The following is an 18,009-nucleotide window of genomic DNA, read 5'->3' as shown; positions in this document are numbered from 1 at the left end:
TTCGGTTTTCAATTGTTGTTCTTCAATTCTTGTTGATTGATTCAATTTGACAATACATGGACTTCCATGTGAGCTTTGGTTCGGTGCAAAGTCTTGGTGAGTTCTTGAATTAGAACATTGACCCAATTCTAATTAAAGTGCCAATTCATGACCAACTCAAGTTGTTCCTAAGAATGTCAAAGAATCATGTATTCTTGCTATTGCATTCACATCATGTGGTATCTAGAGTTTAGGTTTGTTTTGCTTAATTTTTGAGTTGTGTACCGTCCCGTATCCGGGCGTTGACAAAGTCAAGGTCAAAGTCAACGTCGGGGTCAAAGTCAACATAAGGCGCCGCCTAGGTGAGGAGACGCCAAGTGCAAGCATCGTCGAGGTAGGGCGTCGCCGAAAGGAAGCGTCGCCAAGGTAAGGCATCGCTTAGGTGAAGGCATTGCCAAGTCAAGGCGTCGCCCAGCTAGGGTGTTACCAAGGCCAAATGTCACAAAAGCAAGGCAATCACAGTGTCGCTCCCCGATGCCCATGGGTAGGAAAGACCATGGAGGGAGCGACGCCGTGGGAAGGCCTCAAATCCCTATAATCCGGGGCAGTAATAAAGAGAAGAGAAAGGTGGCTTCAAGGCCATAGTAATAGCGCCAGTGTAGAGCAATCTGACTCGTGAAGTGCCTCTGCTGCCCCAGAGACGCCCTTGGGATAGATACGATTCATGAGGAGGGTCACGCCCAGGGTAGCCAGGTGCAGGGTACGAGAGAAAGGTAGATACGCTCTCAAAGTGAGTGACTAGATGTTTGGGGGAATGAGTTGGCACCCAAAGGGTCACCCCTTGCGCAGATGCACTCCCAGGTAGGAGGACTCACACGAGGAAATACCCCCAGATGGGGTCACGGCGCTGTGAGGCCCTCCACGTGTACAGCAGCCAAGTCAGAATAGAAACGCCATTTTGTCAGGTACAAGGTAATTAAAGTTATTTAATACAGTTTCCGTTTCGAGCGTTTAAGGTACTATAAATGCTCCCAAGCGGTTTAAACGTCTTAAACGCGCTGAACGTTTTATAATTAAATGCGCTTTAAGGCGCTTTGAATGCTGGAGTAGCTTAAATAGCGCCTTGAATGTTGGAAACGGGGTTCGGACTTTTGGCAGACTTTCCGAGAGTACGCTCTAGTTGCTTGCTCGAGTCTTGAGATTACGGACAAGGGACTAGAGAGAGAGAGGTTGTTTGCCAGAGGGAGAAAATAGACACTAGAGACAGTTTCTTTTGACCACCTTCAGAGTGCCATTCACGGTGCTCCGATACGGAGCTGCATAGTTTTGGTGTTTCTTGCTAGCTGACTTGAGCGTCGGAGTGCAAACGGTCGCTAGGGCGCCCTTTTGTCCTTCTTTGTAGGAATCCACAGGTAACCAGTGGGAAGGAGTCCCTAGCTGACGGGTGAGGTTGCGCACAAAGATGCCCCAGGTCAACCGGCCGGAACATTTGGCGCCCACCATGGGGCCGATTTAAAACATCAATCCCATCACAAGCAACGAAGACCTATCAAGCCACTATAACGTTAGCAGAAGTTGGAGGAAACAGCGAAGATGAGGGCTACCACTAGACAAGGTACCGCACGCGCTGTGAGTGAGGAAATGTCCATGCAGCAGGTTATGAAGATAATGCGGGGGTTGCAGGATGATATGGCGGAGTCGAAGATGGAACAAGAACGCATGCAGGCGGATCTCGAAGCCTCGCATGTGAGGAACGAAGAGCTCCGTCGTGTAAATGAGGAGTTGCGCCGGGGTCTGAGGAACAACCAGGGGCAACGCGAACAAGATGAGATGGAGCATCTCACCCCACCAAGGGAGTTTTCCACTCCCTTCTCGCAGGAGATCCTAGATGCAGTGATCCCCAACACCTTCGCAGGGCCCAAGGCGATTTTCACCGGGATGGAGGATCCTGAGGTGCATCTCACGGCATTCCACACGCAGATGGTGTTAGTAGGCGGCTCCGACGCCGCAAGATGCAAGCTCTTCATGAGCACCTTAACAAGGATGGCGATGGATTGGTTTATCAGCCTTCCTAACGGCCATATCACCTCCTTTCAGCAGTTGTCACACCTGTTCAGAGAGCAATACCTTGCGAACAGAGCCCCGCCGCCAGTTTCCCACGACTTGTTTGATGTAAAACAGTATCAAGGGGAGACCTTGAAGGAGTACATCAACCGTTTTGGGGCCCAAGTGGTAAAAGTTGGTACGTCGGAGGAGCCTATGATTGTGTACGCCTTCAGGAAAGGCGTGTGTCCCGGCCCTTTTTGCGAATCTATTATTCGCAATCGCCCAAGGTCTTTTGCTGAAATACTGCGTCGGGCAGTGGAACATATCGCCTCCGAAGGAGAGGTGTGCGAGAAGTGAACCAGCGTTGTGCCCTCCCGCCCGAGGGCGCAGACGCGGACTCAGCCCGTCAGGGTCAACGAGACCACGACGGGGAGGAAGAAGCCGGAGGGGAGATGCCCCTATGAGACCAGAAAACCCCAGCCCCGGGGTCCAGTAGGAGGCGATCGCCCGGCCAGAGAGAGGGCGAGGCCGGCGAGATACAACTTTGTGGTGGAGTTGAAGGACCTGATCGCCGTGCCTAACATAGCCGATAGGTTGAGGCGACCGGCGAAGACTGATAAGGTGTTAGGGCCTCGGAAAGACTCTTGGTGTGAGTTCCACGAGGCTTTCGGTCATCACATCGACAACTGCCTGTCGCTGGGTTACCAGCTAGATGAGCTGGTGAGAAGCGGGTTTCTGAAGGATTATGTCGCAAAACCCGCCGCGACCGCCGTCCTGTCGGTGCCAACGGAAGAACAAGCGCACGAGATGCCTGTTCTTGGCGAGGTCCACACCATTGCTGGAGGTTTTTCCGGCGAAGGACCCACCGCCTCCCAGCGAAAGAAATACGCGAGGGGGGTCAACTCGATTGAGAAGAGAATCTCAGGTGATCCGTGTGAGTCGGACCTCGTGTTCACGAGGGCGGATCTGCGAGATGTCGTGCCGCACGACAATGACCCCGTGGTCATTTCGGTTGTCACAGCTGGAAGAAAAGTGCACAGGGTTCTAGTCGACCAGGGAAGTTCTGCAGACGTCATGTTCTGGTCGACATTCAACAAGTTGCGGTTGTCTCCCGACCTTCTGAGGCCCTACACAGGGTGCCTATATGGGTTTGCGGATAACCAGGTGGAAGTCCGAGGCTACTTGGAGCTGAGGACAACGTTCACAGATGGAGAGGCCTCGCGTACCGAAAGCATCCGGTACCTGGTCGTAAACGCCAACTCCGCCTACAACATTTTGCTGGGCAGACCGGCGTTGAATAGGCTGAATGCAGTAGCCTCCACGCGCCATATGAAGATGAAGCTGCCAGACCTCAGCAGCAAGGTAATAGTCATCATGTCGGATCAGGAGGAAGCGCGGAAATGTTATGAGAACAGCCTGAAAACAAAGAGGGGCGTGTTCATGGTGTTTGAGCGTCCGCCAAGTGCAGACACGACGATGATTGAGGCGACGCCCGCTGGGTCAACGCCTGACGAGGCCACACCCGTGAGGGCGACGCTCGAGGCAGATACACTCATGGAGGAGGGCCCTGACGACGCAGCGCCTGTGGAAGAGGCGGCGCCCGTTCAGGATAATAACAGGGATCAGGAGGCGGCTAACGTGGTGGAAAGGGAGATTGGCGGCAAAACGTTCAAGCTAGGGCGTTTGCTGAGCCAAGAGGAACAGGAGGAGGTGGCAGAGATAATTTCACGCCATTTAGATGCTTTCGCATGGTCTGCCTCGGATATGCCCGGCATCGACCCTGATTTCCTATGTCATCACCTTAGCATGGACGCCACGATCCGCCCCGTGCGCCAAAGAAGGAGAAAATTTAATGAAGAAAGGCAGCTGGTGATAAGGGAAGAAACGCAGAAGCTGCTGAGTGCTGGTCACGTCAGGGAGATTCAATACCCTGAGTGGCTAGCCAACGTCGTCCTGCTGAAGAAAGCGAATGGGAAGTGGAGGATGTGCGTGGACTTCACAGACTTAAATAAAGCGTGCCCGAAGGACTCGTACTCACTACCCAGCATCGACGCGTTGGTGGACAGCGCCTCCGGTTCCAATGTACTTAGCTTTTTGGATGCATTCTCGGGATACAACCAGATAAAAATGCACCCGCGAGATGAGAGTAAAACTGCGTTCATGACGGAGACCAGCAGTTACTGTTACAAGGTGATGCCTTTTGGGCTGAAAAACGCAGGCGCCACCTACCAGCGGCTGATGGACAAGGTCCTAGCGCCCATTTTAGGGAGGAATGTGTACGCCTACGTGGATGATATGGTAGTAGCGTTGAAGGATAGGGCACAGCACGTGGCGGACCTAGAGGAGTTGTTCGTCACTATATCCAAGTACCGCCTCTAGCTAAACCCCGAGAAGTGTGTATTCGGGGTAGAGGCCGGTAAGTTCCTAGGTTTCATGCTCACGGAGAGGGGAATAGAGGCGAACCCTGACAAATGTGCAACAATCATCGCCATGCGAAGCCCGACGTTAGTAAAGGAAGTACAGCAGCTGGCAGGGCGTATGGCGGCACTATCAAGGTTTGTCTCTGCTGGAGGAGAGAAGGGGCACCCGTATTTCCAGTGCCTTAAAAGGAATAGTCGCTTCGCCTGGACTGACGAATGCGAAGCGGCCTTCATAAAGTTGAAAGAGTACTTGGCGACGCCACTGGTCCTTTGCAAAGCGGTAGCAGGTGTGCCCCTCCGGCTGTACTTCGCGGTGACAGAGCGAGCTATCAGCTCTGTGCTGGTCCAGGAGCAGGACCAGATTCAAAAGGCCATCTATTTTGTGAGCAAGGCCTTACAAGGCGCGGAGACAAGATACCAGGCGCTGGAGAAGGTAGCGTTGGCCGTGGTATTTTCGGCCAGGAGGTTCCGCCATTACTTCCACAGCTTTACAGTGGTGGTGATGACGAACCTCCCTATACAGAAGGTGTTGCAGAAGCTTGATGTAGCTGGAAGAAAGGTGCGCTGGGCGGTAGAGTTGTCGGAGTTTGACATCCAGTATGAGCCCAGAGGATCCATCAAAGGGTAGGTGTACGCAGATTTTGTGGCAGAACTCTCGCCCGGAGGTGAACAAGAGGTGGAGGCGGGCTCACAATGGTTGCTCTCGGTTGACGGCTCCTCCAACCAGCAAGGAAGTGGTGCGGGGATAGTCTTGGAGGGACCCAATGGTGTGCTGATTGAGCAGGCTCTGCGCTTCGCCTTTAAGGCGAGTAATAATCAGGCTGAATACGAAGCCCTGATTGCAGGAATGCTCCTAGCTAAAGAGATGGGCGCGCAGAACATCTTGGTGAAAAGTGATTCCCAGTTGATTACTGGGCAAGTATCGGGTGAGTTCCAAGCGAAAGACCCACAGATGGCGGCGTATTTGAGGTACGTCCAACTGCTGAAGGGAGCCTTTAGCGCTCTTGAGTTAATACATGTCCCACGAGAACAAAATGCCAGAGCTGACCTGCTGGCCAAGCTAGCCAGCTCAGGCAAGGGGGTAGGCAGAGGACAGTAATCCAAGAGACACTCAAAACTCCGCGTAAATTCGTGGAAGATAACAGGGTGGACGTCCTCCATATTTGTACAACAAGAGGGAGGCCTAGGAGTCATCGTTTTTTGACTCAAGATACGGTGAAAACACCCCACATTAGCACATACGCGGATACGCCCGAAGGAGGAAGGCACGCACAGATATGTGCTTTAGCCGTGGGAGACACCTGGATGACGCCATACAGACGGTATCTGGCGGATGGGGCTCTCCCAGCGGAGCTTGAAGAGGGTAAGAAGGTTAAGAGGAATGCCGCAAGATACACTCTGGTGGACGGAGTATTGTTCAGGCACGGGTTCACCCACCCTCTCTTAACATGCGTAAGTGGCGACGAGTGTACCAGAATAATGGCGGAGCTCCACGAAGGCATTTGTGGGAGTCACGTAGGGGGAAGGTCCTTAGCCTCTAAGGTGGTACGCGCAGGTTTCTATTGGCCAACAGTAAAGGAAGATTGCGTGCGACACGCCCAGCGTTGCAAGCAATGTCAAAAACACGTTGACTAGCACAAGGCGCCGCCAGAAGAGCTGCGATCCATATACAGCCCGTGGCCTTTCCATACGTGGGGGATCGACATCCTAGGTCCATTCCCATTGGCGATAAGGCAGATGAAGTACTTGATCGTTGTCATTGAGTACTTCTCCAAGTGGATAGAGGCGGAGCCCGTGGCCCAGATTACTGCACACAAGGTGCAACACTTTGTTTGGAAGAACATTGTGTGTCGTTTTGGCGTGCCTAGGCGGCTAATATCCGACAATGGAACCCAGTTCGCCAGCCAGCAGTTGAGAAACCTGTGTGCGGAGTTAGGCATCAAGCAAGTGTTCGCATTAGTCGAACACCCCCAGACTAACGGGCAGGTAGAGTCAGCGAATAGAGTTTTGCTGAGAGGGTTAAAGAGAAGGCTAGAAAAGGCCAAAGGAGCGTGGGCGGAGGAAGTGCCAAGGATAGTATGGGCATACCACACCACGCCCCAATCTTCCACCATGGAGACGCCTTTCAGCTTAGTGTATGGGTCGGATGCCATGATCCCAGTCAAGATACACGAAAGCTCGCCACGCTTCCAAAATTTCATGGCTGAGGAATCCAACGAAGAAAGGCGGGTGAACCTGGACCTACTAGACGAAGCCAGGGAGGAGGCCAGAATAAAGGCTGAAGCAGTAAAGAGAAGAGTAGAGCGACAATATAACTCTAAAGTGAAGCCACGGCAGTTTCAGATTGGCGACCTAGTTATGAGGAAGGCTCACCCATACGAGCTGGAAAATAAGTTGTCTCCCAAGTGAACCGGACCCTTCAGAGTTACCGAGGCTAAGGGCAATGGTTCGTACAACCTAGAGACCTTGGAGGGGGGTCCCATTCCGTGTAGCTGGAATGCAGCCAACTTGAAGTTTTATTTTAGTTGACTTATGTAAGCACACATGTAACAATCTTGTTGAAGGGGACACTCTTTTTCCCTTTCGGGGTTTTTTAACGAGGTCACCCAAATAAAAAGAAAAAGAACTTCGAGAAAAACCTTGCCTTGGTTTCAGTCTTTATCTTTTTCCCGTTCGAAGTGGCGACAGGCGTCGCAAAACACGTGTCGCCAAGAAAGAAGGCGTCGCCAATGTAGAAGGCGTCGCCCAAGCGTAGGCGTCGCCAAGAAACACAACGGAGAAAATACGCACAGTATATGACAAACGTGTGCAAAAGTAAAGCGGCGTTACAGAAACCAAGCATGGTACAGTAGAGTCAAATTTACAAGTAGTGTTCGAGATAAATGGGAGTAAGGCGAATGGGGGCAAACATTACATGCCCTGTGCTCATACAAAGAATACAAACAAACCACTCTTCAGTGGCTTCCAGAGTCGGGATGGGAGGAGGACGAAGCTCCGCTCTCACCCCGCAGGGCCCGGGTAAGTTGTGACCTCCGTTGCTGGTTTATCTTCGAACCTGCACCAAGGGAAACAAACATGGTAAAGACACCACGAGGCAAGACATGCAAAGATTTAGAGAGGATCGCAAGCGGAAGTTTCTAACGCAATCCCTCGTACATATATACTTCTCTAGGGTTCCGGCGTTGAACTCCAAACTCAACAAGGTGGCGGAGTCAAAACCCCCCGCCTCAGCTAGGATCCGGCACACCACCTGGTTGTTCGGGGTTAGTTTCTTGAAGGGTTTGGACTTGAGGGCTCTCGTCTCCCTCACCTAGTACAGTGGAAAACCATCTAGGGCGGAGGGCACGAGATCAGAGCAACAGACTTTGAAAAACCTACCCTTCCACCCAGTGAAGGAGTTTTGGAAGGGAGTCAGGAGAACTCTGCCGGGAATGTTACTGAAGGTCACCCAGAGGTTGTTCCTTTGCCTCTACCACGAAGTTGTGCCTCAGTGGCACGTTCTCCCCTGTGCGCCCCCTAGTTTGGGGCTTCCTGGGATCGTAGGGCTGCTGCTTCGTTGGGGCCCTCTTCTCCGTCGTTGCCTCATGCACTCTCAGGGGCTGAGGTCGACTTGGTGCTCGCGGGCGCGAGGGAGCAACGCATGTGCGTTTCTCGTTGACCTCTCTATCTGCGACAATATGGGCCACCGCTCGACGCCTAATCTCGTCGAAAGTCTTGGGGTGGTTCCTGATGAGCGATTCACTGAAGGGTCCCAACACGATCCCCTTCCTGAACGCGTGTACCATCATGGTCTCGTCCTTGGTGTTCAACTTCACCACCTGTTCCCCAAAACGATTGAGGAACTCCTTCAGGGACTCTCCCTGATATTGCCTTACATTGAAAAGATCATAAGAAATTGGTGGGGGAGCCCAATTGGCTATATACTGTTCTCTGAACAACTTAGAAAGTTGTGCAAACAACGTCACGTGGCCATCAAGGAGGCGCTGTGCTCATGAACCAGCATGCTCATGAACAGCTTGCAACGCACCACGTCAGAGCCCCCAACTAACATCATATGTGTGAGGAAGGCCGTGAGATGAGCCTTTGGGTCCTCTACACCTATGAAGGTGGCTTTTGGCTCCACGAACGTGACTGGTATCACGACATCCATGATCACTTGTGAGAATGGCATTGGGAAATCCCTGGGTGATGTGGCAGGTTCTTGCTCTTCCACCTCACGTTTCCCGGCCTGATTCCGCAAATCCCTGTGCAATTTCTCATTGGTTCTGCGCAATTCTTCGTTTCTTGCTTGCGACGCTTCCAGATCAATCTGGATGCGTTCTTGATCCGCTCTTGATGCCGCCACCGCTTCTTGAAGGACCTACATCGTTTCCATGATCTGTTGCAGGGTGAGGCTCTCGCCTCCATTTGGTGCAACGCCGCTGAAGCTCACCCACAGGTTCTTCCCGGGGCTCTTAGCCTCGAAGAAATGAAGAAAGACGTCGACGGAGGGAGGGTGCCTGAAGTAGTTGCACAATATGGTGAATGCCCTCATGAAGGCCCAGCTGTTGGGATGCAGCTGGGGAGGGGCCACGTTAATCTCCGTCAGCAAGGCTCTTTTGAAGCCAGTGTGTGGGAGACGAAGCTTGATCCGTTTAAAAACGGTAGAGTAAAGGAAGAAGAAGGGCTTTCCTTCGTTGGCACGATCATCAGTGCACATGGGTTCGCCCTTCGCACAGGGACGAACCGAGACGTACGCGTCACTCTCCCTCTCAAACACTCGTCCTTTACAATCTGGCTCTTCGTCCCGGTGCTTCCTCTCGTCCTCATTGGAGGTGAGGGTGGAGGTCTCGGAGAGGAGTTCAGCGGAAGCCCAAGGGTAGAGGGCTTTGTAATCTTCGCTGGGAGGAGAATTGGATGTGGTTTTCATTCGAACCATCTCGAAGAAAGCTAAAAAAAGCAAGAAAAGAAAGGAAGAAAATGAAGGTTCAGAAGAAGGCAATGGTGTAACTCAGTAAAACCAGAAAGACAGAAGATTCGAAGAAACCCAGAAAACAGAGGAACAGAGAAAAACTAGAGAAACCCTAAAATGCAGAAATTTAAACAGTCCCAGGAAGTTATTAAGCAGCGGAATCGATAATGGCACCCAGTTCGCGAGCCAACAGTTGGGGAAGTTGTGTACAGAAGTAGGAATCAAGCAGGTGTTTGCATCAGTCGAACACCCCCAGACGAATGGGCAGGTCGAGTCAGCGAATAGAGTTTTGTTGAGGGGTTTGAAACGCAGATTAGAGAAGGCTAAAAGGGCGTGGGCAGAAGAAGTACTAAGGATCGTATGGGCTTACCACACCACACCTCAATCTTCCACCATGGAGACGCCTTTCAGCCTAGTATATGGGTCAGACGCCATGATCCCAGTGGAGATCCACGAGAGTTTGCCTTGTTTCCTAGGTTTCATGGCAGAAGAATCCAATGAAGAAAGAAAAGTGAACCTGGATTTGATAGACGAAACTAGAGAAGAGGCGAGAATAAAGGTTGAGGCTGTAAAGAGAAGAGTGGAGCGTCAGTACAGCTCTAAGGTGAAGCTGCGACAATTCCAGGTTGGTGATCTGGTCATGAGGAAGGCTCATCCTTACGAGTTGGAAAACAAGTTGTCTCCCAATTGGACTGGGTCGTTCAGAGTAATCAAAGCCAAGGGGAATGGTTCATATAAGTTAGAGACTCTAGAAGGAGGCCCCATCCCACGTAGTTGGAATGCGGCGAATTTAAAGTTTTATTTCAGTTGAAATTTTGTAAAGGGGGAACTTTTTTTCCCTCCCGGGGGATTTTTAATGAGGTCACCCAAATAAAGAAAAGAGAAGTTTAGGATATTTCTGCCTTAGTTTTTCCCTCTCATGTAATATCAAATATTAAAGAAACAAAAGACAAAGACTCAAGGCTACGCCAGGCGTCGCCAAGACAAGGCATCGCCAAGATGAGGCATCGCCAAGACGAAACATCGCCAAATTAAGGAGTGAAGATCAAGTTCAGAGCAAGATAACAGGTATGTTGAGTAAAAGTTAAAATCCGGGTGCCTAGTCCTTGAGCAGGGGTTAAGGGATTTCTTCGGGACGCCCCCTCCTCAGGTATGAATAGCTGGCCCCGGTATCAGATATTAGATATAAGTTAAAACCCGGGTGCCTAGTCCTTGAGCAGGGGTTAAGGGATTCATTCGGGACGCCCCCTCCTCAGGTATGAACAGCTAGCCCCGGTATCAGACGTTAGACGTAAGCTAAAACCTAGGTGCCTAGTCCCTGAGCAGGGGTTAAGGGATTCCGTCGGGACACCCCCTCCTCAGGTTGGAACAGCTAGCCCCAGCGTCTGATGTTTAGACACTTCGCCTTGGTGCTTTCAGACACCCTGAGGACGATACGGCGCTGCTGTAGTGGGCCCTCCTCAGGCGTGGGCACCAAGCGCGAAGAGATAAGGGCTAAGTTGCTCTGGTGTTTAGACACCCCATGGGCGATACAACGTTGTTGTAATAGGCCTCTCCACGGGCAAGGGCACCAAAGCGCGACTTTTGTCCCAAGTGTTTAGACACGCTGAGGACACCCAGAGCAGGTCTCTCCTCGAGCGTGGACACCCAGTATAGGTAAGATAAGTCCTCCTCGCCCTCGAGCGATGTTGAGGCCATAGAAGAGATCAAGTCCTCCCTCGCCCTTGAGCGATGTCGAGGCCAGAAAAAAAAAAAAAAAAAAAAAAAAAAAAAAAAAAAAAAGACCCCCTCCTAAAGCGATGAGGAAGTCGGCAATGCCTTTGGCTACAAGTGCCTCGGGGCTCAAGAAAAGTAAGTAAAAAGCAGGTTGAATATTTTTATAAATTCAGAGGGAAAAAGAAATTCAAAGAGTAAGAAGGAGAAGCATAAAAGCATGAGTTATCAGAGACAAGAAAAATACACAAAGGTAAAATCCTCCTTTGCCTTTGGGCAATGACCAGGCAGGCAACGCCCTCATGAGGAAGATTCCTTACAGATACGAAGGCCAAGCAAGGTTCTAAGCGGAGAGACCAAGAGAAGGGTGTGTGCTACGACTCCGAAAGAAAGAGAAAGAGAGAAAGTCACGTACTACCTAAAGAGTCAAAGGTGAAGCGATGAAGATACGAATCGAACGTGAATACCAATTGTGCCTTTGATAAAGAAAAAGAAGCAGAAGCAAAAGATGCAAGGAAAGTTAAAACAAACAAGGATGCAAAGACAAAAGTTTAAATAGCATTCAAAACAAATCAAGTCAAGAGTTGGAATTACAAATCGATATAAATGAAAGTTGGCTATGGTTACAAAGAGGGGCTACTCCTCAGAGGCCTCCAATGGCACGATTTTGCCATCAACCACTTCATTCAGAGGGCTGCACCCGGAGACGTCGATACCCGGGTTGGCACAGGCCGCTTGGACTAGAGCCTCTGCGAACCCATCGGCGAAGCCAGTGGCAGCCTCCGCGACCAGCTTTTCCTCAGCAACCTTGAAGTTGGCGACTTGAGTGGTCATTTCTTGGTCTTTGGAGGCCAAAGCAGCCATCAACTCTTGGACCTTGGCTTGGAGGGTGGCGTTCTCACTGGCTAACCGGGAGCATTCATCAGTCTTGTCCGCAAGTGCGACCTCAGTTTTTCCCAGTGTCTGCTCCCGATCCACACACTGGTTCTCAAGCTTCTTTTGTTGCGCCTTTGAGGTCTCCAGCGCTGCTTCCAAATCAGCGGCCTTCACTCGGAGGGGCACCACCTAATTGAGGAGTTCGGCATGGGCTTGCGGCACCTCATGCAGTCGTTTGTTAGCCTCCTCTTTCGCCTTTTGCGCCACCCTCAGAGAGGTCTTGTACCCATCCTCCTGACGCCCCCAGTGAGTGGCCAACCTCTCCTTCTCATCCTTCAGGGAGGCAACCTCTCTCTCTAGCACTTGGAAGGAAGAGGCTTCGACAGCTTTAGCCTTGGCCTGCGCATGCCAGGTGTGGGCGCAAGACATGAAGGCGCCCATGTAATAGTAGATGCTTTCCTTCTAGGGCCCTTCAGCTTGGCCGTGCGAGGACATACTACCCAAGAAGCCCCTCAGTGAGTCTTGCATTGGGAGGGGGAGTTCTGGGGCAGGTGGTGGAACTGTCGTGGAATCAGCTTCAATTCCACCCTCCAGGGCCGTTGGTTAAGGGGGGGAAGTGGCACTTGGAGGGTCCTCCCTCAAGGATTCAGCCCCATGCGAGGAGGAAGTGGTAGAAGTGATTGTCTGAGGGGCATGCTGAGTTCTTTCTCGTTTGAAGACTTGCCCCCCAGCAGAGTCTTCATCGTCGGAGGCCACCCCCACTACCCTTTTCCCTTTGTCAAGGGGGGTTGATGAAGTAGCAGCCTCGACCAGCGCGAGGGGCATGGCCGCAATGGGAGGTGGTGAGTGTGGAGGCTGACTAGGAGAGAGTTGGACTGGTGGAGTTGATGGCGTCGTGGTGTGTTGAGGGCGAGAATTGGGAGAAGATGGAGAGGCGTTGGAGGTTGGAAGGGGGGACCCCCCAACTTCCTTCGCCGAAGCCCCGTCTTTGGACTTCAGGACATGAGCCAGCCTCAACCTTCGTTGTCTATCCATCTTCGAATCTGCACCAAGAAGATAAATGCAGTAGGGGTTAAGCACAAGTCAAACATTATACAAAGAAAGCAGATAAGTCCTACACTAAGTAAGAACAAGCAAGTGTAGTGAAGGAAGAGTTATAAGGGTGGCTCTCATACTTATGTATTTTGCTAGAGCCTCAGCGTTGTACTCTAGGCTTATCAGGGTGGTAGTGTTGAAGGCCCCCGCGCTGGTCAGAATTTGACAAGCCTCTCGATCGTTCGAGGGCAACTCGTCAAGGGATTTGGGCTCCTTCACCCAATACAAGGGCAAGCCGTCGAGGGCGGAGGGGTCAAAGTCAGAACAGCAAACTTTGAAGAATTTGCCCTTCCACCCCTTGAAGGATTGTTAGAATAAGATCGGGAGGACCCTTCCAGGTATGCTGTTGAAGCTCACCCAGAGGCTTTTACCTTGCTTCTTCACTTCGAAAAATGAAGGAAGATGTCGACGGAGGGAGCGCGTCCGAAGAACCCGCACAAGATGTCAAAGGCTTTGACAAAGGCCCAGCCGTTGGGGTGTAGCTGGGCTGGGGCGACGTTGATTTCAGTTAATAGTTCCCTTTCGAACCTGGAGAAGGGCAGGCGCATCCCTATGCGCTTGAAAACCACCTGGTAAAAGTAGAAGAAGGGGACACCATTATTGGCCCGCTCGTCCCCCCACATACAGGCTCCCCTAGGGTACAAGGGAGCACTGCTATGTCGTCGTCGTGCTTTTTCGCAAAGGCACGATGGTCGTAGGCGCTCGACTCTCCTACGTGATCCCTCCAGGCCTTTGTGGAGACCAAGCTCGAGTACTCGTCGAGCAGCCCATCTAGAGCCCAGGGGTAAAGGGCCCTATAGTTGACTTTGGGGGGTGGAGGGTTGGCCATTGTTTTAGTACGCGCCATTGATGAAGAAACTGAAGAATGAAGAAAAGAAAGGGTTTAGCAAATGGGGTCAGGAAGAAAAGGGGGAAGAAACCCTAAGAAAACCCCTACCCACACGGGAAATCCAGAAAAGAGGGGAGAACGAAGAAATGTAGAGGAAAAGAGAAAAACACAAGAAATGCAAAAATATAAACAGTCCCAGGCAGTTATAAGTGCAAAATAGTAGAGGGGAAGAGTCGTCGAAAAGGAAAAACTGTACCTTTAGGTGATCGGGTGGATGAAGGTTGGGAGTGCGAAGAGAGAATGCAGAGAGAGCTTTTGGAGAAGAAGATGAACAATGAGTAGAATGTGAAGAGAACAAATGGAACAATGCCTTGAGCGCGCGATTTCGAAAGGTTATAACGTTAACTTGGAAGCGCCAACGACACTCGTCCCCAGCTGTAGGATCATGCCACGTGTCGAGAGATTAGCATACGACTTAAAGCGTCACATCTTCGGCCCAGTGAACATCGCGTCAGACGCTCAGAGAGTGTCACATCAACTACTCAAGAGAATGTCACATCAGCAAGAATGCCACGTGGACGATAGGGCGAGGCCTTAGTCTTTTTGCTGAAACAAGTATCAGCTCAAGACTGGGGGGCTTGTGTACCGCCCCAGGGCATTGACCAAAGTCAAAGTCAAAGTCAACGTGTGGTGGGACCCCTCAAGGGACCCAAGAAAGAAAGTCAACAGATTGACCGCTCGAGGCGTCGCCTTGTTAAGGCGTCGCCAAGAGAAGGCATCGCCAGGCTAAGGCATCGCCAGGCTAAGGTATTGACGGTGTTACCCCCCTGATACTCATAGGTAGGAAAGACCATGGAGGGGGCGACAGCGCAAGGAGGCCTCGGGCCTCGACAGCTCAAAACAGTAACAAAGAGAAGAGAAAGGTGGTTTCAGGACCATAGTTCTAATACCAGCAGGGAGTACCCTGTCTCGTGAAGTACCCACGCCACCTCAGGGAGACCCCTAGGGTAGATACGACCCATGAGAGGGCCAAACCCAGGGGCGAACCAGGTGCGTGGTGCGTGAGTAAAGTAGATACATTCCCAGGGCAAATGACTAGAGGTTGGGGCGCATGAGTTGGCACCCAGGGAGTCACCCCCTGCGCCAGAGGCACTTCGAGGAAAAAGGACTCACACAATGGAATAACCCTAAGTTGGGTTGTGGCGCTGTGAGGCACTCTGCGTAGAGCAGCGATCAAGTTAGAAGAACATGTGGCAATAAGCACTGAAAACATCAAGGCTTTCCTAACAGTTCGCTAAGGTACGCGTTAATTCAGTTGAAGTTTTGAACGTTTCGAGGAACATTTTGATACGCTTTCAATGCACTTTAACGCGCTTTAAATGCGGGAGGTGTTTAAAAAGGGCTCGAGACGTTTGAAAAGGATCCGAGTTTTGACCTAATTCTCACAGTTTACACAGAGCCACAAACTCTAGTTGTTTCACGGTGCACCCACTGTGCGCACAGACAATTAGGGCACATAGTACTAGCTACTCAGTATTTTCGACCATCTTCAGAGCATCCCTTCAGGGTGTTTCGATACGGAGGAGTGTCACCTTTGATGTTTCTCGCTAGCTGACTTAATCGTCAGAGTGCAAACGGCCGCGAGGGCGCCCCTTTGTCCACTTCTTTTCAGGTACTCACAAACGGAGCAGAACGAAGGTGCTCTAGCTCGCGAGGACAAGCCACGCGCAAAGACGGTTCCAGTCAACCGGCGGGAACAAAATTTATACAAAAGAAACTATAAAGAGAGATATTAATTGAAGCCCATTCTTGATAGCTTGTAGTCTTCTTTTGGCTTTAGGCTTGGTCCTCTCTTTATTTAAATTCTTCTTTAATTTTTTAGAAGACTAGAAGGAAGAACTTCAAATGTTTGGGTGAATGACCTCTTCCTTCATTAGTAAAATCCTCTATTATTTGATCTCTATCAGTCTTCCCATGGAGCACTTGCAAAAGGTGAAGGAGCATGGAGTTCATGAGACATTGCCTTAGAGTTAGTTTTAAAATAAGAAATACATCTAGGGTAATGTCTTTGAACATCTTTCCTCATAGGTGGCCAAAATAATTTTCCCTTTAAAAGCTTTAGAGTTTTATTAACTTCAAATTGGCCCATGAGTTCTCCTTCATGAATTTTTTTTTTTATGTGTGAAGGTAGTCCCGTTGGTACAACCATTGAACATGGAATTTTTAACACTTTGCAATGGTCGTCTCAATAAGACATGACAAGTTTCTTTAGGCACTACATCACATAAAATTTTATCTTTGTAGATGCCGATAGATAACTCGACCTTCACTTGTGGGTGATATCTTAGTATATACTCAAAATAAACTACTACATATTTATCTATGCAATTCTTAAGGACTTGATGCATAAGCCTCATGAAAGTGCTAGGTGCTTTAGTGATTCCAAAAAGCTTCACTAACCACTCACATAGTCCAAATTTAGTCTTAAAAGTAGTTTTCAACTCATCACCCTCTTTGATTCTTATTTGGTGATATTCACTTTTAAGATTAACTTTGAAGAATGTAGTGGACCCCATGCAATTCATCAAGCATATTATCACGTCTAAGAATAGGTACAACACAAGGACTTAGATTCTTTCGAACACAGCCCTTCTCCAACACTTCCCGAAATTGTGATTCTATCTCCTTGGTCTTGTCATGATTAGTTCCATAAGCTGGTCTATTTGGTAGATTAGCCCCTATAACTAAATCTATTTGATTTTCTATACCCCTAAAAGGTGTAAGTTCAATTTTGTCTTTAGGGAATATATCAACAAATTCTTTTAAAAATGTTTTCTCTTGAGGAGGTAGCTCACAAATTTCAGCAAGTGTGATAGTGCATGCAAGTGTTCCTTTACAAGAAAGGAGGTCGAAAGGTTGTTCAGATAGAAGTATATTTTCAATTTTTTCTTCTTTCTGAATGACTTTGTGGGAATGAACACTCTTTTCCCACACCTCAGATTGGTCCATAAGAACTTTCTTTTGATTTTCTATTTTTACATTTTCTTCACTCTCACTAGTTTGTTTTTCTTGGCTACTATGGTCACCTTTGTCCCTTAAGATCATAGATCTTTCATTGGAACAATAAGGTGCTAAATGACTTTTACCAAGATATTCTAAACATTGATTTATTCTAGCTTGAGTGTGTCATAAGATACAAAGTATGAACTTTGTTTTTGAATTGATTGTTTTCTCAATTTGTTTTTCAACTTTAATGTTAAGTTGAATCAAGTCATTTAAATCTCTATAAGGTAAAAGTTCAACTTTGTTTCTTATCTCAAGTTTGAGACCACTTAAAAACCTAGCTATAGTGGTATGGTTGTCTTCGTTAATCCCTGCCCTTTTTATATATAGCGCCATCTTTTGCCAATATTCTTCTACACTTAGATTTTTTTGATGAAGTCCTTGGAGTTTGTCCATTGACTTCCTTTTGTAGGATGAGGGAATATGGCGACATCTCAAGGCTCCCCTGAGGTCATTCCAATATGTAATGGGAGGGTCCTAGGGGAGATGTCTCTCTCTTTTTAGGGCAATCCACCAATTCATAGCATTTCCTTGAAAACTTAAGATGACTAAGGGTACCTTTCTTTCCTCACTCACTCTATGGAAAGCAAACAATTGTTCTACCTTCATTTCCCAATCTAGATAGGTTTCTACATTTTCTTTCCCATGGAAATAAGGTAGATCTACCCTAACCTCCTTAGGCTTTCTTGTTCTTTTCTTTCTCTTCTAGTTCTCCTAGGGAGTGGTTGATAATATTCATTTATCCTAAGACTTTCTTCCCCAAAAGATTCATGATTGTGAGAACTAGATGCATGTGAATATATTTTTTTAGATTTTTGAGAGCTTTCATCCTTTTCTTTAGCCATTTTCAACTCTTCGATTTGTGCCTTATGTTCCAATTGTCTATATGAGAGTGATTGAAAGTCCTTGGCTAATTGTTTTAAAAGAGTTTTAATGGACTTTATATCACTTTTACTAGATTTAGAAGAGTGAGTTGACATGGCTAAAGCTTTGTGTTAAAAGTATTTTACCTTAAGAAAGAAAAGGAAAGTAATGAA

At 49.2% G+C, this 18,009-nt stretch overlaps 3 protein-coding genes across 3 annotated transcripts; 2 read left to right on the top strand and 1 right to left on the bottom strand.

Moving 5' to 3' along the window:
• The first annotated feature begins 1,572 nt into the window (after positions 1 to 1,572).
• On the top strand, positions 1,573 to 2,382 carry LOC137815751 (uncharacterized). Its single transcript, XM_068618864.1, has one exon. The coding sequence runs from the start codon at positions 1,573 to 1,575 to the stop codon at positions 2,380 to 2,382; it is 810 nt and encodes a 269-aa protein (XP_068474965.1).
• Positions 2,383 to 9,790: 7,408 nt separating this feature from the next.
• On the top strand, positions 9,791 to 10,207 carry LOC137815750 (uncharacterized). Its single transcript, XM_068618863.1, has one exon. It carries the CDS (start codon positions 9,791 to 9,793, stop codon positions 10,205 to 10,207), a length of 417 nt encoding a protein of 138 aa, XP_068474964.1.
• A 6,249-nt stretch (positions 10,208 to 16,456) lies between these two features.
• LOC137815749 (uncharacterized) lies at positions 16,457 to 17,014 on the bottom strand. The gene has a single exon (XM_068618862.1). The coding sequence runs from the start codon at positions 17,012 to 17,014 to the stop codon at positions 16,457 to 16,459; it is 558 nt and encodes a 185-aa protein (XP_068474963.1).
• Between the last annotated feature and the right edge of the window lie 995 nt (positions 17,015 to 18,009).

Source organism: Phaseolus vulgaris, chromosome 1 (assembly GCF_000499845.2).
Source record: "Phaseolus vulgaris cultivar G19833 chromosome 1, P. vulgaris v2.0, whole genome shotgun sequence".
NCBI classification, from domain to species: domain Eukaryota; kingdom Viridiplantae; phylum Streptophyta; class Magnoliopsida; order Fabales; family Fabaceae; genus Phaseolus; species Phaseolus vulgaris.
This window is presented reverse-complemented; position numbering and strand designations above follow the sequence as displayed.